Source organism: Desmodus rotundus, chromosome 9, assembly GCF_022682495.2.
Source record: "Desmodus rotundus isolate HL8 chromosome 9, HLdesRot8A.1, whole genome shotgun sequence".
NCBI lineage: Eukaryota > Metazoa > Chordata > Mammalia > Chiroptera > Phyllostomidae > Desmodus > Desmodus rotundus.
This window is the reverse complement of record NC_071395.1, coordinates 108,063,247-108,086,599: the sequence shown is the minus strand read 5'-3', so window position 1 is coordinate 108,086,599 and position 23,353 is coordinate 108,063,247. Positions and strand designations below refer to the sequence as shown.

The following is a 23,353-nucleotide window of genomic DNA, read 5'->3' as shown; positions in this document are numbered from 1 at the left end:
TACCGTGCATGCTCATCTTGCATAGCCTTTGAGTTTGTAATGCAAGGGAGGAATATAAAGTAGTGGTAATAAGATATACTAGCTCAGGAAAGACTCAAGGAACAATAGTAAAATGCAAAACTATGCAGAATGCCGGGTAAGTTTTATTTTCTAATTTATGATTTTCTGTATTCTCTAAATTGTATACAGTGACCATGTATGTTTTCTATTGAAAACAAAGCGCACGAATACACATTTTTATAAAAATCAGACATTGTGGTTTGGGGAAGCCCTTTTAGACTCTTCACTACCACTTTCTGAAACGTGAGCCCCCAGCGCCTGTCTTAGTGCCTGTCATTCCGTGGGTACTCAGTAATAAGTTTTACTGAGCTGTTTTCCTCTCTTGCTGGATATTCCAGCCTGGCAAGAGCTAGGAACGGGTAGGAAAGCACTGTCTGAAGGAAGCAAGATGCTTCATAGAGAATGCTGAAGGCCTTCTCAAACCCATCAAGTCCTGGCGAGCCGCGAAGCTTCTCTCAGGAACTTAACACTCGCTGACATCGCTGCCCTCCCCCTCGGCTGCGGAAGAGCAGGCTGCAGTGGGAGTCCAAGGCCCTTCCCACTGCAAGAAGAGTGAGGCAGGCTGGCTGAGCGTGGAGGGAGGCCGCCCTGATGAGCTGCTGCAACCAGCTCACTGTCCCCCAGATTCCGTCCTGAGCCCTGCGCTTTGCATAATTGTGGGTTTGCTTCTTTAGTCTGCAATCCCATTTCCCCCGAGTGACTGGGCTACCATATTGGCAAAACCAAAGGGTTTATCTCTTCTTGATTTATTATTTTGGCAAAATGACCGTGTGTTCCACCTCGCCTTGGATTTCCAGTCTCAGGAGTCTCTGGCAAGCAAGTCTCCAGTTCTCGGCATCCACCTCCTTGTGGCCAGTGCTCTCGGCCCCAACGCCCAGTGGTGTCCCAACACTCATGCGTCTCAGCACTCTCATTCTGGGAAAACACAGAGGAGCAAGATTGGCCACCTCCGTGTCCTGCTCCTCCGCAGCGTTGTGATCTCCCCGAGGGCCTGACACCCTCAGAGGTCCCCTACGTGTGCATCTCAGAGGGCCAGGCCTGTGAAGGAAGCCTGGTCATCTTTGGACCAGGAGCTGGAAGACCTTGGGTCTTACCACACATCCTGTGTGACCTTGATCAAGTCTTTTAACGTCTCTAGGTTTTGCTACAATAAGCAAAACTGACTGGGATCAGATAAAACTGTGGACATGGATATGCTGGTGGAAATCAGAAGTACCAGGGCCTCTGCAAGGCCCGCGACTGCGGGGTTGCCAGTCCTGCGTGCAGAAGACAGGGGCTGGGAGGACAAAGTGATGAAGCCGATGTGAAAGTGCCCAGAGTGGAGTTACGAGCACAGCGCCAGTGAAGGGCGTGGAAGGGGAAGCTCCCTGTTACCCCGAGCGAGGGGAAGTGAAAGGTTTCCCTGGAGCGAGAGGGTGGGTGAGCCTCAGAATGCAACCGGGGTTCCCTGAAACCATGCTGACTTCTCTCATTTCTCACACTCCTGAACTGAAAAGATCAAGTCCTAAAGTAGTATCCCTTACCATAAAGCCGCTGGGTCTGTGGGCTGAGGAGAGGGGGGGAAGGGGAATTATTAACTCATCAGGGCTGGGGAATTACCTCTCGAACAGAGTGTAAGAATGCCCAGTTCGTTCTTACCACTCTTAGCTAAATGGAGTTTGCATCCTGAGTGCATGTTACCTTCTTACCCCCTTCCCTTAAAACGGGTGGTTTGGGCTGCCTCCGGACCCTTATTAAACAAGCATTTATTGAACACCTACTGTGTACACAGGGATAGGCATAACACACTTTCTGCATGAAGGAGCTCGCTGTGCACGGGAGGAGGCGATCAAACAGGCGGAGATGGCACAGGTGATGTGCTGGCGGCAGCCCCGGGTCTGCAGGAGCAGAGGGAGACGCAGGGCCCGGCTGGAGAAGGGGCTGGGGAAGCTTCCCTAGAGAAGATGAGCACTTTTTTTTCCCTGTGTATTCGAGAGACGTTTGGTATCATTCTCCACTCCCTGTTACCTAGAAATGGCCTCAGCGCCTCCCTCTGAGAGGGCATTCATTTAGCTAAACATTTCGGCACAAGCCCTCTGTGCTCTTGGTGTTGAACTTCACTAGTGTGAGCACAGCGTTACTGTCGGGACCTTCATGAAGAAAACACTTTCCTCCGTGAGCCAAAGAGGAAAGCAAGGCTAGGAAGCAACGGTCAGAGCCGTGGCGTGGCTCCCTGCGGACTCATCACCCATTCCTGTCCCTCGTCACTCTCCCACCTCCCCGGAGCCGGCATCTTCAAAATCCCTCCAGGGCCTGAAGTTCGGCACAGCCCGCTCATTCGGACGGGGGTCTCCGTGCCGAGGGCTCCTCTTTGGCACACAGTGGGGCTTAGACTTGACCCGGAGCTATCAGTCTACAGCTGGGGGATGACTGACGTTTCGTCCCTACCTCTGATATGACACTTTATTCCACCCCATGGGACAGTTATTTCTTTTTTAAATAAGACTTCATTTATTTTTAGAGAGAAGGGAAGGAAGGGAGAAAGAGAGGGAGAGAAACAGCAATGGGTTGCTTCTCGCGCACCCCCAACTGGGTACCTGGCCCACCACCCAGGCGTGTGCCCTGACTGGGAATTGAACCAGCAACCTTTTGGTTCATAGACTAGTGCTCAATCTACTGAGCCTCACCAGCCGGGACTGGGATAGTTATTTCTGTCGCTGTCAACGCCATCACTGGAGGAAGAACTCTTTGAGGGGAGGGCTGGGGCTTCACTCTGTTCTGTTTTCCCTGACAAAAAGCAGACGACTTCTGCAGTGGGTTGTGTGTGAATGGCACAGATACCAAAGTCTAGGCAAACCCCAGGGAACACAGACAGAGCCTCTTCCTCCTAAAGTAAGGTCCTCCTCCAACCAGGAGAGACCGTGAGAGATGCTGGCATAGTGACATCGGGGCTGGAGAACATTAGAGCTGGGGACAGTGGTCTTGGGGAAGACCAGAACACTCGAAGCAAGACGCGCACAAGGAAAAGGGTGAGGACAGAGGGGTGGAGGAAGGAAGTACAATCTGTATGTGTCTGAGGGGGTGGGGGTGGGGGTGGAGGCAGTAATATGAGGTAGGATGACATTGAACTGTATTTAGTGACCCTGAAGCACCCCAAGATGCTGCTCTGCCCCCTTCTATCCCACGTCTCCACAGCACCCAGGGTGCATGGTTTCCTGTTTCACACTTTACTCTCTTTTTCTCAGAGCAGAGGCAGGTAGCAAGGGGGGTGGGGGTGAGCAGGTGGGGGTGAGCAGGTGGGCCAGAGCAGTGGAGCTGAAGGTGGATAGAGATTTGAATCCGACCACCCCAATCGCCCTCACTTGCCTGAGGCAGGTACTCCTGTATTCCTGGCCTTTGTGGGCTTCACCGAGTCACCCCCACGTCAGCTTCAGGTCTCAGGGCTGGGGCCTCCCAGCGAGCGGCTGCCGAGCCAGGCAGGGCTTTATGTGCACACGAGGAATTCCCTGTCAGAGGCTGGGAAAAACCCCTGTGCCTGCATACGCCTTTCATCCGTAACACAGGCAAACTCCTCGCTGGGTGTATCCAATCCCGTTTTTGTGCTAGAGGGACATTCTTTTTCTTTCTTTTTTAACTAAAGCTGACATTCAATATTATTGTATATTAGTTTCAGGTGTACAGCACAATGGGTAGACGTATAATTTACGAAGGTAAAAATGGCGAAGGGATTGACAAGTACAAAGTGGCATCGACAGAACAGTCACGGGGACGTAAGTGCAGCACAGGGAACACAGTCAATGATATTGTGACGACTGTGCGTGGCGTCAGAGGGGTGCCGGACTTACTGGGGGGACCACTTTGTGAGTTGCGGGCAAATGGTGGAGGAATGTGCTTTATCCAGGTCTTCCAAACTCGATTCTCACTGATTTCTTTCTCCTCTTCTATTAGGGCTCCAAGGGAACGTCTGAAGCCTTTCTTTTTCCTTCTGTTCCCTCCTTGTTCTAGAACAGACTGACCCGACCTCCCCCTCCTGAATTCAGTCCTAGAAAGATGGCCCTTTGTGTGTGGCCAGCCCCTAGCGGGCAACAGCTGCTCTCTCTGTGGTCACATTCTACATTTGCGGCAATGGGGCAGAAAGAGAATGGGTTTTAGAGTTAGGAGACTCTCACTTCCAGTCGGGGTACTGCCACTTAAGGTTGTAGCCATGAGGCTATCAGCAAGCTCCCCTCCGGGCTGCAGTCTTTATGGCCCCTGGAGGGTAGTCACACGCCTGCTCAGGGTGGTGGTGGGTTGGACATTATGGTCTCAGGCAGCCAGCCCAGTGCCTGGCACATGGTGAATATTCAGTAAGTAGATTGTTGTCCTGCTGGACCCTTCCGCACATTCAATGCTGGACTCTTGGTGCCCAAGGAAGCATATAAGGCACTAAGGTCACTCAGCCCAGCAGAAGGAGGCCCAGGAAAGTGACCTCCAGTCCCAGCTCCCCCTTCCTTCTCAAGGCCAGGCTTGTGGCAACCCTGGAAACAGTGACGCGAAGCCTCCAGCTTCTGGAGGTGCCAACCACGGAGAGCAGCATGGTTCTCGTCTACAAGCCTCACTTAGCAGGTGTGAATGTTTCATCCTTCCTCTTGGGGTTACAATTATCTCCACAGTCTCGGTCACTGCCTTTAGCTACCACTTCCCTCTTGGGTACAGCCCCCTTCACCCTTCCTCCTCCTCCTCCTCCTCCTTTCCACCATGATAACATCGCCCTGCGGGTGATGTGATGAGCTCCTCACTGTCAACCAGCTTCAGTTTCCTTATGGGCACGATGACATCATCTCCAGCCTGGAAATTCCATTGGCCTCCTGGCTGTCCCAGTCCTCGGAGGTCCTATAAAAGGGGGATCCCAATGCAGTATCAGCGCAGAACACAGTTGGGTTCTGGAGCTTCTGGGGTCTGCAGTCTCAGCTCTGAGAAAGCCTCTTCTCCACCAAGACCATGAAGCTCTGCGTGACTGCCCTCTCGCTCCTCGTGCTGGGGGCTGCCTTCTGCTCTCCCGTGCTCTCGGCCCCAAGTAAGTGTGTCCTTTCAGCTGCTACTTCTGGAACCATGTGCAGGCGGAGCCTGCTTTTCCAGCTGGGGCTGGTCCAGCAGTGGCCCCTGGGGATGGGACGAGGGGGAGCTGGGAAGATTTTTAAGCAGCCTGCCGTTAAGTGTCGTGTGTGCTAGACATTCAGTAATATTCAAGTTCCTGTTTTCTTGAGAAACAGTCACCAGCGGACTTGTGTAAGAAAGGGCCCATCTCTCTATGTGTCTCGGTTTCCCCATCAGTTAAATGCAGTTAGACATGTGCTCTGGGACCCGACCCAGCTCCGTGACCTTCCCTTAGGATCCTGTATTCAGGAAAAGGCTCCTACTCGGGTGGGATGGGATACAAGGGACCGGACCTGGGGATCTGGTAGCTCCCCAGAGATGCTGCTTGCATCTCTGGGACTAAAAGCCAAAGGAATAGCTCCTTGTGGAGCCTTGACCTCACCTGGGCCTTTCTTCCCAGTGGGCTCAGACCCTCCCACTGCCTGCTGCTTCTCCTACATCCAGCGGCAACTACCTCGTGACTTCGTGGTGGATTACTACGAGACCAGCAGCCTTTGCTCCCAGCCAGCTGTGGTGTAAGTGCCGGCCTCTGGGCTGCTCTGGGAGGCAAGGGTGAGGGCAGCATTAGACAAGGGGCCTACTTTGGGCAGGGAGAGGACCTAACAGTAGGGCGGCAGGTCTCTGGGCGGACGCCGTCCTGGAAAGCAGTAAGGAATAGTCATGAAGTCACCTGCTGAGTCCTGGAGGGGGCTGGGAAGGAGTCAAGGGACAAGATGCCGGGGTTCTGGGAAGGAAATTAGCCAGAGGCTAGGAAACCAGAGAGAGTCAAAAAGATCACAGGAAACGTGGGCTGATTTCTTAAACCATGCCTAGAAAAGCCCACGGAAAACTTATTGCTAAGGGCACTAGGGGATGAATGGGGAGATACAGCCATGTCGATCATAAAACTAATTGGCTGTTGATCTGGGCAACCTTGAGGCCACAGCTAGATCCAGGGGGGAAGTTACAAGGACCCCATTTCCAGTGCGACCCCAGCAAAGGTCCTGCCACCCACTGGAGCTGCCTGACGTGAACCCTGGTCTAGCAGAGGGAGACATCTGGAACAGGCGCGGGCCCCTGCGATTCTCACCTATCCCCTCCTTCCCCCACAGCTTCCAAACCAAAAGGGGCAGGCAAATCTGCGCCAACCCCAGTGAGCCCTGGGTCCAGAACTACATAAGCGACCTGGAGCTGAACTGAGCCGCTCCAGGGGCAGGACCGGGTCTTCAGGGAAGGCCACTGGAGCCTGACGCTTCTCAGCGAGATGCACCTTCTCCTCGTTCACCACCCCTCCCCGTAGTGCCCGTCCCTTCTCGTAATTTAGTCTTTATGATGTGCTGTGTTATTGTATTCGGTGTTGTTTCCATAATTTATGTCGGTTTTACCAAAGGACACATATGCCCCGCGGGGATGGTCCACCTGTACTGTTTCTCTGCTGTTGCGCGTGTGTGGGTGAGGCAGGTGATTCTGTGTTTTCATAATAAAACTAAAAATACAGACAGTTTCTCTGTGTTTTCCTTTGATCTGGTATGAAGGGGACATAAATCATGGTATGATTTATGAATAGGGACAAACTACCGTTTCCAAACACGATAAGAATGCGTAATTACTGAGGACTCCGTACGGGCTAAATGCGCTAAAGACAAGCGCTCACTTAATACTTTCAACAAGGATGTTAACACCCCTGTGAAGTAGGGAGTCTTACCTCCAGTTTCGCGGGGGAAGAACAGAGGCACGAGGTGATGTGACTTGCTCAGTGTGCAGGTCTGTCTGGAGGGCGCCGGGAAAGGGTGATCCGGGACAGCCGCGCTGCTATGGTTACCATTGCACATCCCGTGCAGAAGCTGTAAATAGCAGAGGGAGGACGCGGTGGTGCAGAGCCGGGAAAGTGGGCCCCCACCACTTATTACGGCATATCGTTAGGAAAGTCAGCTTGCCTTGCCCGGCCTCAGTTTTCACATCTGCAACGTGGGGGGAGCACTGTCCACTCGGAAGGGCTGTTATGGGGTCACAGGGCCTGACACCCGGAAGATTCTCCCTTGCCCTCTGGGAGCCCTGGCCTTTTCCCTTCAAATGGGCGGAGTGTCTATTTCCCTAGCACCTGTCATGGGGATGAGATCAGTCAGCGGACCAGCTCTCTACAGCCCAGAGCACAGGGCGAGTGTTAGCACGAGGACAGAAGAAATGTTGGGTTGGCCCCGGCGTGCAGTGGAAGCAGCCTGGAACCAGGTCCCCTGGTAGCCCTCTGTCAGAACACCCTACCCCCTGGGTCGGGACCGGGCTCTGAGGCAGAATTAGTACATGATCAAGCGTGGTCTACAGGACGCAGAACTGGATCTGTTAAAGCTGGAAAGGACCTGCCAGACCTCCCGGTCCGGCCCTCTCAAGTCATGAAGACCGAGGGCCAAGGGTTGAGAAGGGACTTGCTATAAAGGCCACCCAGCAAGTGTGTGACACAGTGGGGCTCCAGCCAGTGCCAAGCCCCAGGTTAGTCCCCTTTTCGGTGCTCCTTATGACATGCCTCTGTCGTGCCAAAAAGGACAAACCATTCTTACCTTTTTGTTACTTACAGTTACATTTCCCCTTTACTAGATATATAATCTTTCACAATAACAATTTGTGTTTTATTTGTGTAACCTGTCTCCCTGTCTCTCTCTTACTATATGTCTTGTATTTGGAAAGGTTTGCATTTGGGGGCTGCTGGTTATTTTATGCTAAGCCCTTTCAGTACTGCCCTTCCTCCCTTCCTCTTGTGGATTATTTTCTCTGCCCTTCTGTGAGTAATAGTCGTAATACAATTAGCTAATCTCCTCCTTTTTTTTCTCCCCTCCCCACCCCAAACCCCTAGCAACTGTGTTGTAGACGGCCTTGACTGCGGCGAACACTTTGTGAGTTACATACACATTTAATCGGCGTGTTGTGCGTCTGAAACTAATATAATATTGCACGTCAAGTATAGTTTTAAAAAACAGAAAAAAAAGATTGTCTTGATTATCTTGACTTTTGGAGCTTTTGTGTAAGGTTTAGAATAAGTTTATAAATTTTCAATAAAAATCTTTAAGATTTTAATTGGAATTATATTAAATTTCGGTTTGGGGGAAACTGACATCTTCATGGTCACGAGTCTTCTGATGCATGAACTTGGCATATCACTGTGTTCTGTTCAATTTTTTAATTTAATCTTTATTGTATTTTTTTCCCATTACCATTTAGTCCCCTGATACCACCTCCTCCCATAATCACCAATTACTGTTTATTAAGATATTTTTAAGTGTTTCTTGGTAATAACATGAAGTTTTCTGAACCTAATTTGTTAGATTTATACTTAGGAAATGGATGGTTTTGATAATACCATAAAGCCATTTTTAAATTTTATTCTTTAATTGTAAGACTTAAAAGCATTGAATGAGTATTTCTTCTCATCAGGCGTCTGTGAGCACCAGTGCAGAGCGGGCAGGGACCACAGGCGGGGAAAATAGCGCGTCAGGCGGGGCTGTGGTCACGTCTGCTCCTCCCACTGTTCAAATAAGTAAGTCTTTTTTTTTTTAAATTTTAAATTGACTTATTGTTTTAAAGATTGGTTTATTTATTTATTTTTAGAAAGAGGAGAAGGGAGGGAGAAAGAGAGGGAGAGAAACATCAACGTGTGGTTGCCTCTTGCACACCCCCAAAAGGGGACCCAGCCTACAACCCAGGCATGTGCCCCGACAGGGAATTGAACCGATGACCCTTTGGTTCGTAGGCCAGCACTCAATCCACTGAGCCACGCCAGCCAGAGCAAAATTGACTTTAAAAAATTTTTCAATTACAGTTCACTTTCAGTATTATTTTGTGTTGGGTTCAAGTGTGCAGCATAGTGATTAGACAGTCGTGTATTTTACAAAGTGTCCCCCCGAATGTTTCCAGAACCCACCTGGCACCGTACGCAGTTACTACAAGACTATTGACTCCTTTGCCTGTGCTGTACGTTACATCCCCGTGTTTATTCTAGAACTACCAACCTGTACGTAACTCCTTCACCTCTCTCACCGGGTCCCCACCCCCACCCCCTAGTAGGTAAGTCTGGACTTCCTTCCGCTCTTCCTTCCAGGGAGAGTTAGGGGTTCCGTGCTCTCGGAACTTTCACAACTGTGTGCTCACCCAGAAATGTGGCTGAAATACGCTCGAATGCCTGAGGCCTCCCTCTGCTCCTGCCCTTCCTGAGGGAAAGGCTGGCCCTGAGGCCCCTTATCCCAGCATTTTCAAGTAAGAGACTCCTGAAAAAACGTTTCATCTTTTTAGAGGAATATGCTCATTTCAGGAGTCAGAAACTACAGAACAAATTGATGGCAAAAGGTGCGCAGAATCTCATCACCAGGAGATAAATATAATTACATGTTTTTTCATATCCATATGTGTGTGTGTGTGTGTGTGTGTGTATATTTCTTCAGGGGGTGTGGTACAAAATAATCACTGCATCACACTCCACAAACATTTTTAAACTTTTCTTTTTTTCAACGCTCAGTGATAAGTAGCGAACAGCTTTGCACAACAATGTACATACTGTTACAACTCTGTGTTTTCCAAAGGCTTTAGAGCATTTTCACTGTGGAATACCACACTTTGCTTACTAATTTTTGACCAATGGACATTTAAGTGTCTCTAATATTTTGCTATCAAAGGATTCCCTTGGAACTAAGTATTTCCATGAACCCTTGAATTATTTCCTTAGGAAATGTTCTGAGAAATGTCACTGCTGGCTCACGGGTTATGCATTTTTTTATCCAAAGATATATTGCCAATTTGCTGAGCATTGCCAGTTTTGTGAGAATGAACTTTATATACAAAAAGTTTCATAAACCTCAAAATGCTGAAAAGATTTTAATTTTTAATTATTTGACAACAGTATACTTTTATGAGTTTTCGCTTTTAAATCACATACATTTTCTTTTTTCCTTTTTTGTTTATTTAATTTTTATTTTAAATCAAATACATTTTAAAAACAATTTCAATTGTGTTTATGAAACATTTACTTGTTTTTAGGAAATGTTTCAATAGTCCTTTGTAATCAGTTGGCATCCCCCAGAGAGGGCAGGGAGTGGAAAAACACATATTTGGTGACCTGTCTGGGCCAGGTGTTTTCAAACACATTGTTTTATTTAATCTTGAGAGCTTTCGTTATCAGACCTCTATTTTACAGATGAGGAAGCTCAGGAGTGAATCAAATTCTTTCTTTTCTTCTGCTCCCCTTGCTCTGATTCCTTTCTACCCTTTTTCTTAAGTCCCTTGGATCACACTTTAAATAGTGACAGCAGGAGGCTGTCACACCTCACGGTGTCCCCCAATTCACACTTAAAGATTGCTGTCCTCTCCCTCCAGGGAGGGGAGCCCCTGAGCTCCTGGCTCAGGAGCAAAGCCTGGACCGGCATCAGTCCCATTGCGCCCCCTGCTGGCGGTTACTGCCTAGTGCATAACCTACGTGGCAGGCTGAGCTGGAGGTGAGGTGGGATTCTCTGGAAACCTCACACTTTTGCATTTAATCTCCATAACGTGTTTTTGTAAACATTATTACTCTTACTCCAAGTGCTTGGAAACTGGGTTTCAAAGAGCTTATTTGCTTAGCACGCATCAGGCAGTTATTAAATGACTAGTCTTTGACCTCCGAAGAATACTTCCTAGTGCACCATGCTGCTCCCTTGTGAAGTCATTATGAGGGAGCACTGTCCACATCGTTCTGGGGTGTCCTGCAAACCATTCAAACTATAATAAACAAACACCACCCAGCGTCTTTGTACAGAGTGGCCACAAGTGTGGGTTGCACTGTAACAGTCCCGGCTGTATGTACTTGGACTCCTTCACCGCCACCCTCCCGCCTTGGGACCACTTCTTCCTGCTTCGACCCACCCTTTCCTGTTCTCTGAGAGGCCCGATGGGGCGAGGAAGCACTGTCCTAGAGGGGTCTCCCTGACTCTGGCTGGCTGGCGGGCTGCTTTTCCTCCCAAACCCTCCTTGCCCTTCATCAGGACTCACAGAGCCCCATCCCGAGGGAGCTTCTGGTGGGGACAGCAGTCCCCAGGGCTGTCGTCATTGTCCTGGTTCACCGGTGGACACGGCTGCTACTTCTACAGAGGGTGGACAGCAGAGTGAGGTTTGAAGTCACACAGAACCGGCCCCAACCCCGGCCCCTCCTTTTCCGAGCTCTGTGCTTCCCAAACTTCCAGAGCCTCGGAGTCTCATCCACAGTGGGGATATGGTTCCTGCCTCACATCGCTTTCTAAGCATTCCACGAGATTGCGCTCAACTCTTAGCCCAGAGCCTGGAGTTTGGCAAGTGCTCAATAACCGGCAGCCAGGAAACGGGTGAGGGGTCGGCGCTAGATGTGCGTCTTCCCTGGGGTTGCTTGGTCAGTAGGGAGCACTGGTGTCGCGTGGAAGTGAAGACCCTGAGGCCTGGTGTCAGTCAGACATCCTCGTGACTTTCAGCTACGCCGCTTCGTGGCTGTAGACGGTGTAGTTCCATTCTGTGTTCTCTCTGTAAGGCGCAGAGTCTATTAAAGCCCAGGGTCCTGCCTGTTTTTAAAACTTCTAGATTCGTATTTCCTACCAGCTCAGCACGGCCCCTTTCAAATGTCATAAACACTAAGATACTCTAGTATCCAGCATGCTTAGGGACAGTGTGCCTGGTGGATTCAGGAATGCCCAGAAATGGAAACCTCTGTTATTATTCACAGCACTCTGCACTTACGTTTGAAGAGACTGTTGCATTATTTATGCGTTTTGCAGACACTGTATGGGTTGCATATGGACCTGCTCACCACACGGGTTGACCTTGCTGTCTGATGCTGCCTGGCATGTATGAGCTTCGGAAACCGGCTCCTAACAGCTGGGGCTACCACCTGGCTCTCTAGCGCTGGGTGCCCAGCTCTCACTTCCATGGGTGCTCGTGACAGGGACTGGAGTTTGAGGGTCAGCCTGGGAGGGGACCTTCCAAATTCTGTCATCCTTTAAAGTCTCAGTTGCAACCCGGAACTCAGAAAAGATCAAGACTCCAGTTTTCCAAGAACCCCGTCTCTTAAAGGCTGGATCGAAGGCTTCTTGCCTTTCCCTCATGCCGGCCAGGGATTATTCCGCCCTATTCCCAGAGTAAACACAGTCCTGTTAGACGTTCATGCCTGTAATTGGCCCCCGATTTGTACTTAAGAGTAGGTTGACTCCAGACAGGAAAGCCGTGGCCTCAGACCTACAGAGGAGAGAGATGCGTGTGGGAACAGCCTGTGTTGGAACGCAGAGAGCCGTGACAGGCTGGACAGAGACCCCCGCGAGCTCAAATGACACTTCTGTCGGAATCTGGAAAAGGCCCTGTTCTGGGGGACAGAGTCTAGCGTGAGTTCAGTGTGGTGAATAGACCGCACCTTTACCATGTTTAGGAAAAGTGTCCGTCCCTCTGAGTGGAGGCCGAGCCAGGCGCAGGACTATAGAAACGAAGTCGGGGATGGATTACAGACCCACCCACCCTGTCACCACACACAACTGTGCCATACACAACCTACAAGGCCCTACGTGGTCGCCCTGGTTACCATGAGGTACAGCTCAGCCTTTACTCCTTACTACGTTTCTTTGAAGTCATGATGTCACGCTCATTTCACAGACATGGGAATTGGGCGTAGAGAGGCAATGTGGTCCGGTCACAAAGGGCCAAGGTGGTCTCTTTCACTCGAAACCAGAACACTCTCTCCCACACCAGACCGCCTCCTTGCATGGCGTAGCTTTAAAAAGCCACCCTCTGTCCACTTCCCCATCTTTCTTCGTTCATTTTCTCAAAGCCCACAGACTTGAACAGCAAACGGCCCAACATCTTTGCATGTGGCATGTCCTGGGGTGGCAGCTGCTGGCCATGACTCACTCTCATGGCCAAGCTCCCCCGTCTCGGCCCCTCCTTCCTGCTCAGACCCATCTTTCCCTGTCGTCTGAGAAGCTCAGCTGGAAGAAGCAAGCTCTGCCCAGGTCCCAGTGGGGTTCCCCCAACTCTGGCTGGCTGACTGGGCTTTCTCCACCAATCCCCCTCCCTTCCCCTAGTCAGGGCCCACAGGGCCCCATCGCGAGGAGGCCACGGCAGGGGGGAGGGGGGCTCCAACTGGGGCAGCTCTTGCTGGGGCTGTCGTCACTATCCTGGTTTGTGGGTGAAACGGCCATTGACCCCACAGCGACTTGGCAGCAGCAGTGAGCAGACGTCGCTTCAAATCTTTCTTTGGAAGTCAGACTTAGTTTAGATTCTATGGCTGCCTTTTCCTGGCTCTGGAGTCTTGTATGAATTACTCAAGTTCCCAGAGCCTCTGTTTCTGTAAATTGGGATGAAGAATACCAACCTCACAGGGGTCTGTGACAGATAAGTGAGACCAAGGTGTGAGTCACTTGCCTAAAACTGGCGCCATACCCGGCCCTCACTTAAAGGCAGGAAAGAAGCCTGGGAGCGCGGGAGCCAGATGTACCCCATTTCTGAGGATGAGGAAGCATCCCCTTCATGTGATGGTGAGAAACCAGGATGTCTGGAGTCCCCCAAATCCCAAACTGAATCGCTGGCTGCAACTTGAATCCTGTGATTACCTGGTCTCCGTCTGGAGACACATTGATGAGCCTCCATTCAAACCCACAGCCGTGTACGCCTTTAAGAGTCTTGCTTCACTTTCAAACTGGCCTGTGAGGGCTGTTCTAATGCAAACAGGTTAGGCACCCCACACGATGGTTGTAGTATCCTGTTGCCCCAGGGGTGCCGTCAAACTGCTCTGTATTTTATTGCATACAAGCTCCACACATGTCCGAAAAATAGTAGTTCGTACTTATTCTATATCTGGAGTCCAGAAGGACTTACAACCTCATGCATTAACTGCTTCCCTGAAAGACGTACAGTCCCAGTGGGAGAAACACCACGTTCTGAGCTCCTGCCATTGGCCAGGCAGGTTCTAGGGTTACTGCTTTCAAATCTCCGAGTTACGCAGGTGAAGAAGCGAAGGCTCCAGCAGGGCAATGATGTGCCCACGGCCACAGAGACAACACTGGGCAGCCCAGGAGCACCTGCGAAGCCTGATGAGCTCAGCACAGGCCTCGCTGGGGCTCTCGCTGGCAGACGTTAACGCGCATCCCATTATCTCACGTGGATACCCTACTGGGCACCACATACCTTACACGTCTCATCAGCTGTGGGCGTCTTTCCATGTCGGCACCAGTACCAGTAGATCTTATTTTATTGTGATTATTAATGAATGAATTTACTAGAATTCATTTAACCAATACCCTTTTCTTGGCTATTCATTAACTCATCATTTTATGCTCTTGTGCCCTTTGCTGTAGGGAAGAAGATTCTATATTTTTGTCCACCTATGGAGATGTTTCCTAGAGAATAAATTACTAGGAGTGAAACTATAAGGGCAAAGGTTATAAATATTGGTTTTCATAAATATCCTCTCTCCCTTCCTCTTCCCCTCAGGCTCTCTTCTTCTCCCTCTCCCTCCCTCTCTCCCCCCACTTGCCTGCCCCTGTTCCTCCTTATTAACCACAAGGACTTCCCCCTTTTCTCCCGGACAAGAACTCGTATCGTGTGCTGCATCTTCCGCATGTTCACATCTCTAAGCCTCGTTCTTGTATGTAAAGGAGCACTTCCGAAATTTATGAAACACTTTCTCTCTCAGCTGAGCCCATTGCTGTCTAATTCAACAAAGCCTAATTTGAAACTCGCCGCTGCGCCCTGGCCCCTTTACCCCAGCCTGGCGTGCCCTCCCCCCAAACAGGGGAGGCTGTGACTCAGTGAGTGGGAGCCTCATGGGCATGCAGAAACTGGGGAGAATCAGGAACCAAAGGTACACTGGATGGACACCTCAAAATAATACCAGCTCTGTTTTTGCAATAGTAAGCATTTAAATAATTATAGAATTCACCGAAGTGGCAAATTACGGGCATTACATCTTAGGAAGGGTGACATTCATCCTCTGCCTCAGCCTCTCCCTGGCACCCTCTCCTGAGACTTAAGTTTTTGGCGGATCGGCTCTGGCGGGAATCTGTGAGCTCCGGTGCAGGAGGGTCCGGCACTGCAGAGCCTGAAGACGGTGCAGGAGGGAGGGCTGCAGCCGGCTCTGCCGCCCCCATCCTCCATGCAGGTGAGACCAAGAGCCCGGCCGGATTCCCCCGGCCAGGAGTGCCCAGGGCCAGCCCTGCCTGGCCTTTCCAAAACTGGGCTGCTGCTCAGAAATGGAACGGGAACCCCTCGGGGTGCCTGGGGCCGCTGCCTCCACTCCTGCCCTTGCCATGAGCCCAGGATCTCATTAACAAGGCTCCTTTAAAAGACCTTTCATCATCTCCTGCCCCTCCCCCGGCCTTTTTAACAAGTAATGCTCATTATGTAAAGATCAGGAACTACTGGTGAGTCTATATATGTATAGATACGTTATGATTATGACGTGATAATCATATATGCTATCCTTTATATAACATCGTGGTTTTTAATGCCCTGACATTTCAACATTTCATTCATTACTTACATGCTTATGTGAGTATTAACGTGTATTATTGAATACCCCTATTCAATAGTGGGTTCTTGACTTCCTGTGAGAAAGATTTCACAACACAAGTCCAGGTGGTTTTTTTTTAAGATTTTATTTATTTACTTTTAGAGAGAGGGGAAGGGAGGGAGAAACAGAGGGAGAGAAATATCAATATGTGGTTGCCTCTCATGTGCCCCCTACTGGGGACCTGGCCTGCAACCCAGGCATGTGCCCTGACTGGGAATTGAACTGGCAACCCTTTGGTTCACAGGCCAATGCTCAATCAATCCACTGAGCCACACTAGCCAGGGCAATTTTTTTAAAAAAGATTTCATTTATTTATTTATTTTTAGAGAGAAGGGAAGGGAGGGAGAAAAAGAGGGAGAGAAACATTGATTGGTTGCCTCTTGTGTGCACCCAGACCAGAGTCCTGGCCTTTAACCCAGGCACGTGCCCTGACCAGGAATCAAAGTGGCAACCTTTTGCTTTGTGGGGATGATGGCCAACCAACTGAGCCACACTGGTCGGGGTGAGCCCAGGTGATTTTAACCATGTATTGATGAAAGCTGGGCACAATGAAACAGAGGAAGGACTTAGGGTGGAAGAAGTAGCAGGAGAGAGCAGAGGTGGGGCTCTGCTTTGGCTCCTAGAAACGTTATAGGAAGTAAATGAGCCAAGGTAAGGCTGCTGTTAGCTCACTGGGAAGTCAGAGAAAAGGGGGGCCTTAGAGACAGGATCAGGGGGTGCCCGGGACGAGCTGCCACTGCCCATGCTGCTCCCCTGGTTGCAAGTCTCATGGGGACCCTTAGAGTTTAGAGGGAAGTAAAAAGCTCACACCCGAGGAGGGACAGGAGTGTGCTCTAGAAGGAGCCACACCTGGTCTTTGTCATGGGAGGTGGGGGGTTATCTCTCTCCTTCTCCTGAGAATCTTAGGGGAGGGTTTCAGCAGAATATTCGTTAGCTTTCCAGGTGTGTTTTGAATATGCTGATGCGTCAACATGCGCATAGTGTGGGGTGTTGGGGTTATTCTCTGGTCTGCTTCACTGTTTTACTCTTATCTTGGGTCTGTCTGGCTTTAATGGCACTTTTGTTATTTGTTCCTCTGATTTCATCTGTCCTCGGGCTTAGTGCAAATGGCATTAACTGGGTCTCTGTTCTCTATTTCCCACACCAGGGAGAGTTAAGCTGTGTATTCCCTGGTTAGGGGGGAGAGGTATAAACCATTTGCTCTCAAGGATCCTTGGTTGGGGAAGATACAGTCTTACAATTCACCAGCTGCGGGTAAGTCGTTCAAATTGTTTGGCCTTATTTAATTTTCTTGTCTCAGTTTCCTTATTTCACTTGCCCAGGACCTTTCCTAGCTTCTGACTATCCTGCCTCAAGGCCAAGCCAGAAGGAGACTAAGGTCACCTCCTTACCTCCAGCAGGTGACTTGGGAGCATGCCTGCTAGCTCTCCTACAGCCTCTCCCTGCCAACCACACCGGAGGCACTAGGCTCAGAACACAGAGGGGAGAAATGGAAGAACGGACTGCCCCTCCCGAGCCAGCACCCAGTTCCTAGGTCGTAATTTCTATAAGGACATATTCCTCACGCCTCGCATGTGCCTGGCCCAGAGGACATTCGAGAATTGTGTTGAAAAATGAATGCATGAATGAAAGTACAGAACAAAAGTTAGCACGCACCCCCCCCACCCCCTTTCTCGGTCACTCGTGTCTTTCCTGGTTTGGGAGTTCTATTTGTCAATCAGAGGAGGGTGTTCTGTTGACTCAGAGACTTGCTTAGGCAACAACGTGGCATAACCCAGGGTGCACGTGGTGTGCGTCCCGAAGGAATATCAGTCTCTGGGCAGGGCTCGGGCTCCCGCAGTCGCTAGTGCCACCCCTGGCCTTGCACTTCAGCTCAGTGGGCGGAAGGGCATACATTACGGCTGTTGCCAGCCCCGCTGCTGCATTTTTACCAAAGACTTCCAACGGCACCATGAAGTTGGCAGGCTTCCTCCTCCTCGTGACCATCACCTTCCTCAGCCTGGAGGTACAGGACCTCCAGGCTGCTGTGCCACCATTGAAACTACTGGGTGAGTCCAGGCGGAAGGCAGCCCCGTTCTTCTCAAATGATGGAGCCAGAAAGTAGGACATGAGAGCTTGGTATTTGCAGGAGGAGGAGGGGAGGAAATAAGAGGGTAAATATCCTAGTGAGGGAGTCTTTGCAGGGACCCACCTGGACTGCAGTGTCCCTCTTTCTGCCTCCACTTTCTCCCCCTCCTTTCCCTGGTCACCCCCCATCTGGACCCTCCTCCACTCCTCTTCTGGCCCCTCACCAGCCACACGGCTTCTCCCAGCATCTCTCTTTCTACCAGTTTCTTCATCGCTTGATACAAATCAGTAGGATTGTCCAGAGAAGGTATTTTCTTAATTATGTTAAATATTAATCACGTTCCTCTCTTCTTTTCCTTTTACCATCGATATTCTCAAAGAAGTCATCTTAATTCTCTGCCCTCACTTCCCCGTACTTCATCCCTTGCCCCCTTGCAGACGGACTGGACTGGAGTCTCCACAGCTGACCCACCTCACTCTGCTGAAGCTTCTCCCCTGGGTCCTGTTGAGAAAAGTCTTGACTCTCCTCAGAAGCCAAAGTCTTTAACCTCCACAGCACCTGACGGTTTTTGCCATTCCCCCAACCCTCAAACCCTCCTCTCTCCTGAATTGTCTTCACTGTATCTCTTTCTTCTCCCTAGAGACTATTGGACTCAACACTTACCCCTCTCTCTTCTTTGCTCTCCTCCTGCTACATTCAACTGGTTGCCAAATACCACCCATTCTTTGAAATCGTCTCTTTCACCTGTTCCTTCCTTTCCACCACCCATTGCCTCACTGCATTTCCAGCCCTGATTACCCCACGCTGCAGCCAGAGCAAAGCTTCTCAGCGGCTCTCCCTGCCCCCTCTTCCTCCTGAAGTTTAATTGTTTGTTGCATCCTGGTTCATTCTGTGCGCTGACACCAGAATAACCTTCCTAAGTAAACAGTAATCATATCCCCTTCTCCGCCTACCAGACGAAATCCAAACTCAGATACTCCAGATCCATCCTCTGTAACTTTTCTCGCTGCCTACTTTTCCTGCTTAACCTCCCAGCGTTTCCTAATACTTACCCATTCTCCCGTTTGCCACTCCTCCTGTATTCCTCATATTTCAGGGTGAGGAGTGAGGCAGGTGAGGCACCCAGGGCACAAAATTTAAGGAGTTAATTCATTCTCCAGATTGTGCAAGTGACTCCTTAATTTTGTGTCCAAGCCACCGCACACGCCTCTCCCTAGTCCAAGCCCTGGTGCGTTGTCCCTTTGTGACCTTTTGCTAGTCTTTCTCTTCTCTTCTCACACCACACCACTGCTCCCCTCAGCTCTGTCTCTTAAAAAATCCTGTACTTCAAGGTTCACCTTGGGAGTAACATCTTCCGTCTTCGGAGCCCCTTGAGTCCTTTGGGTACACCTAAGGACAGTTGTCACAAACTGCTTTGTTCTTGGTGCTTTAAACACAAGTCTTATTTCCATTGTTAGACTCTAAGCTGCTTAAAGATAATGAGCCTATTTTACATCTTTGTATTTCCTGAGTAACTTGCTTCTATGCTTTATACATAGTAAGACATTAGCAGATCATGAGTACCTAAGCTGCCATGAGTGGGGACAAGAAATCTTTAACCCTCTCACCGTAAATCAGCAACAGCTAATAGCAACATGGCAGGTTGGTGCTGATTTTCTCTGAGGTCTGCAAGTATTGGGGTGGCCAAAAAATTCGTTGTTTCTTTGTACGATGGCTCTAGTAGTGCTTAATTGCCTTTAACTTCAGTCAAAACAATTTTGTTAAGATTGTATTGTGACAGTTGTCATATCAATGTTCACTTAAAAAAAGTATCAAAATGGGTGAATCTTTGTGCAGTCATTTTAATATTGAAGGTGGAAAAATATGCAACATTTTCAGTGTATTATGCTTTATTATTTCAAGAAAGGTAAAAACACCACTGAAATGCAAAGAAAGATTTGTGCAGTGTATGCAGAAGGTGCTGCGACTGATTGAATGTATCAAAAGTGGTTTGCAAAGTTTCCTGGTACTATTGACATTTTAGCCAAATAATTCTTTGCTGTGGGGCTGTCTGTGCACTGGAAGATGTTTAGCAGCCGATACCCACTAGAAACCAACAGCAGGAGATGGCCAATATACTGAAAATATCCAACTCAATAAAGTTATTGGCGAAAGTGAAAATTGTGTCTTTTATATTATGGACAAAACTAACCAGGCTTTTTGGCCAGCCCAATACATTGTATGCATCCCACCAGGTCCCCTTCTTACATGTCTTTAAAGTAGGTCTTGCTTTATTGGGATTATATGAATGTATTGCTTTTAACCAAAATATATAAGATGTTAATGAATATTATTCTGCAAGTAATCATTTAAATGACATTATGAATTGAACAGAAAGGACAAAAGCGGAACTGGCTCCTTAAACCAGGGCTGTCTTCTCCAGCACCTGTGTCTCAAGCGTGACGGTACTCAGCTGCTCTGTTCTGGTGTAGGTGCCTGCATTGAATTCTGCAGCAGCAGCTTGGACTGTGATCCGGGGGAGCGCTGCGTCAGCAACGGGTGTGGCCACATCTGTGCTGCAGACTTAAGCACAGGTAATAACATCCGGCGCTTGCTTGCTGCCTCAAACCTGGTCCGAGCCAGGCAGGCTGTACACCTGGCCCTGATGGGACTTTGCAGAAATGAATGGGTCAGAAGTCTGTCTCTCTGTGATCTCTCCCTCTTCACCAACCCGTCCCCCAAATAAGAAGCATCTATCACAGGATAGTGGTTTCCAAACCCTTCAAATAATTTAGTTACCCAGTATATCCTGGAGAGAAATCAGAGTCCTGGCTCAAAAAAGAAGATAAAATTCACCCATGATCCCAAAATGATGCCTGCTTAACACTTTGCTGAATACTTTGAATGCACACAAATACGTAATATTTATATAAGAATATGATAATGTCTGATTTCTTCATTCTTTCACTTAGAAAGAGGTAGTGAACAATGTTTACTATCAGCACTGATGCTTCTATTTCAGGGGTGTCAAACTCATTTTCACGGGGGCCACATCAGCCTCGCGGTTGCCTTCAAAGGACTGAATGTAATTTCAACTCCTTAACAGTTCAGGAGTAGTTACATTTATACAGTCCTAAAATTATTTCAGCCCTTTGAAGGCAACTGCAAAGCTGATGTGGCCCCTGGCAAAAATGAGTTTGACACCCCTGTTCTATACCATCCACTTTAATAGCCTTTTGGAAGTCGTCATATACTTAGCAACTTCACTTAATACAAATTTAATATATTTCTCATTTTCATAGTATTAATATGGCTGTAATTATATTAAATTGGTGTACATGCCCTTATTAATTTTTGTTGAGATAAATTCTAAGTGTAATTAGTGACCAAAGGAGATGGCCATTTTAAGCCTTTAATGCACATTGCCTTATTTACCTATGAAAACCCCTTTCCTGTAAAAATATTTCAGGGTCGTCACATGATCATTTCTTTATTTTCAGTAGCCATTAAATTAAAAAAAATCATAAAAGCTACTGTGACTCAGTTTGGATTATAAATTAAGTTGTATTAAGTACAACAGAATCAACATATACTTTAAAAATAACCCACTGGTGTTCAGAACGTATTATTTGTCCCACCCACCCACAATCCTCGGGCGGTTTTTGACCTTGCTGGCTCTGTGCAGGTGCTTATTGATTTCCAGAACTGGAACTGTCGCCTCTCAATAGTCTTAAGTGCACTTGGGTCCCTAAAACATCAGGTCTCATGCATAATTTTTGTCCATTTTTCAGATGAAGACTTACCTTAAGGGTCTCTCCTTCCTAATAACTTCTCACCCCTTCCTGGAGTTCCTATCTTCAAAGATGTGGCTGTTTGGAGCTCCTTGCCCAAGAAGACAGATGAACACAGGAGCCTGTGGATGGAGATTCCAAGGGATGTGGTAGAAAAGGGGAAAAAATCTGTTCCTTTAATAAAAATCAGCATGGTTAAAAGTACCCACACTACCTGAGTTATTTGGGCAGGGGTGAGGAGGAAGAGAAGGCAGAAGTGGGGGATAGGTGACATTGGTTGAGCTCCTGCTATATAACAAGTGTCTATATATTCTCCACAAGCATAGTCCAACCTATCCCGACAACCACCTCGCACCTATGTTTACCATCATTACCATTTTCCATATAAGGACACTGAGGTTTGGCAAAATTAAGTAATCTGTTCCAAGTCATATGCAGGTAAGTGTCAGGGTCTCAGCTGCAACCTAAGATGAGCCACACCAAACCCAAATCCTTTCCACTGTCTCTTTCCTGCCACCCCCACTGTGTGATGACCAGGCCTTACATCCTTCTAGCCCAGTGGGTTGGACATCTCATCTGTACTCCTTCAAATACTCTTCCCTTTACAGTCCTATTGTAATCATTGCTACAGCAACCAGTTTATCTCAGGCACCTACCAGATGAGTACAAGAAAACTTGTCCAGCCTTGCCTTGAACGTGTAGCCAGTACTCTACCCCTCTCACTTTTGCCTCATTCAAATAAGAGACTCCCTCAGGAACCATCACATCCTGATGGGGCTCAACTCCGAAGCACTGGAGAATCTGCGCTTGGTCGGGTAGCAGCTGACAGCGGAGGTCAGAGACTTAGACAGGCGGCTTCCCCTCCCTCCGTTCCTCAGGAGGGGGATTCTGAGCATTCAGAAAGGCTTCGCAGAAAGTCATAAGGATTGAGCAATCACCTCTTGTAATGGCCAACGTAATAGCACATATTTGCATTGATTCTCCTTTCTTCCATGTTCATTCCGGAACAAATCACTCACATGCTGACCTCATCTGAGGCTCTGCTTTAGGGGAACTCAGACTAAAAACATCAGTGACTAGGTCTCAGCTCCCGATCTCGGAGCAAATGCTTAAATATCACAAACACACATACATATATAACATATATGTGCACACATCCCCCAAACAAACAATATACAAGCATAATGAAATCTAAAGTCAAACAAAAAAATAAATATTTCTCGCATATGCCCAATTTTCATTGCTAAACATAAGTGCTTTACTCTCGGGATAAAACGTGTACATTCAGGTGACTTCAAGGTTTTCCCTGAGAGTCATGGGTGAGAATTTGCTTTATATTTGCACAACTGAGAGGATTTCCCGGTCTGCCCAAATATAAATCTCAAGGCTTCACCTCTTGGGTAACCGAAAACTGTTCACAGATTTTTAATGGCTATTTTCTTTTTCCAGCATTTTCCTTTTAAGATTTCAGGAAATCTTGAGGGTGTCCAATCGCAACCAGGTCACCCTTAGGCAGGTTACATTTTACATGGTTCAGTGTGAACTCCCAAATGACTTTTCTTGCGTGGTGAGTTTTCTCAAGATCCACACGAGGATTCACAGCCTGCTGCAAGGAATACTGGGGAAAGTAATCTTTATTCAGAGTGGTTTTGTGCGTGGGGGGAAAGAAACAGGGGTTGTGGTGCCCAGTAGAGGCATGTAGCACAAGCAGCAGTTTCTGCCACTGCCGTGGGTCCGCAACTCCAGCCCAAATCTGAAACGCTAGTACTAAACTGGAAAGTCAGCCCTGCTCCCGAACAAACTTCCCGGGAGGACAGACAG

The 23,353-nt window shown here is 48.7% G+C and overlaps 1 protein-coding gene and 1 long non-coding RNA gene across 2 annotated transcripts; both read left to right on the top strand.

Moving 5' to 3' along the window:
* The first annotated feature begins 4,795 nt into the window (after positions 1–4,795).
* Positions 4,796–6,598, top strand: LOC112298777 (C-C motif chemokine 4). Its single transcript, XM_024553883.4, has 3 exons — positions 4,796–5,095; positions 5,576–5,690; positions 6,267–6,598. The coding sequence occupies exons 1-3, from the start codon at positions 5,020–5,022 to the stop codon at positions 6,352–6,354; spliced, it is 279 nt and encodes a 92-aa protein (XP_024409651.1). The 5' UTR covers positions 4,796–5,019; the 3' UTR covers positions 6,355–6,598.
* A 10,872-nt stretch (positions 6,599–17,470) lies between these two features.
* On the top strand, positions 17,471–21,736 carry LOC112298614 (uncharacterized). Its single transcript, XR_002974166.3, has 3 exons — positions 17,471–17,742; positions 20,234–20,335; positions 21,533–21,736. It is a non-coding gene; the product is annotated as an uncharacterized lncRNA (long non-coding RNA).
* Positions 21,737–23,353: the final 1,617 nt, after the last annotated feature.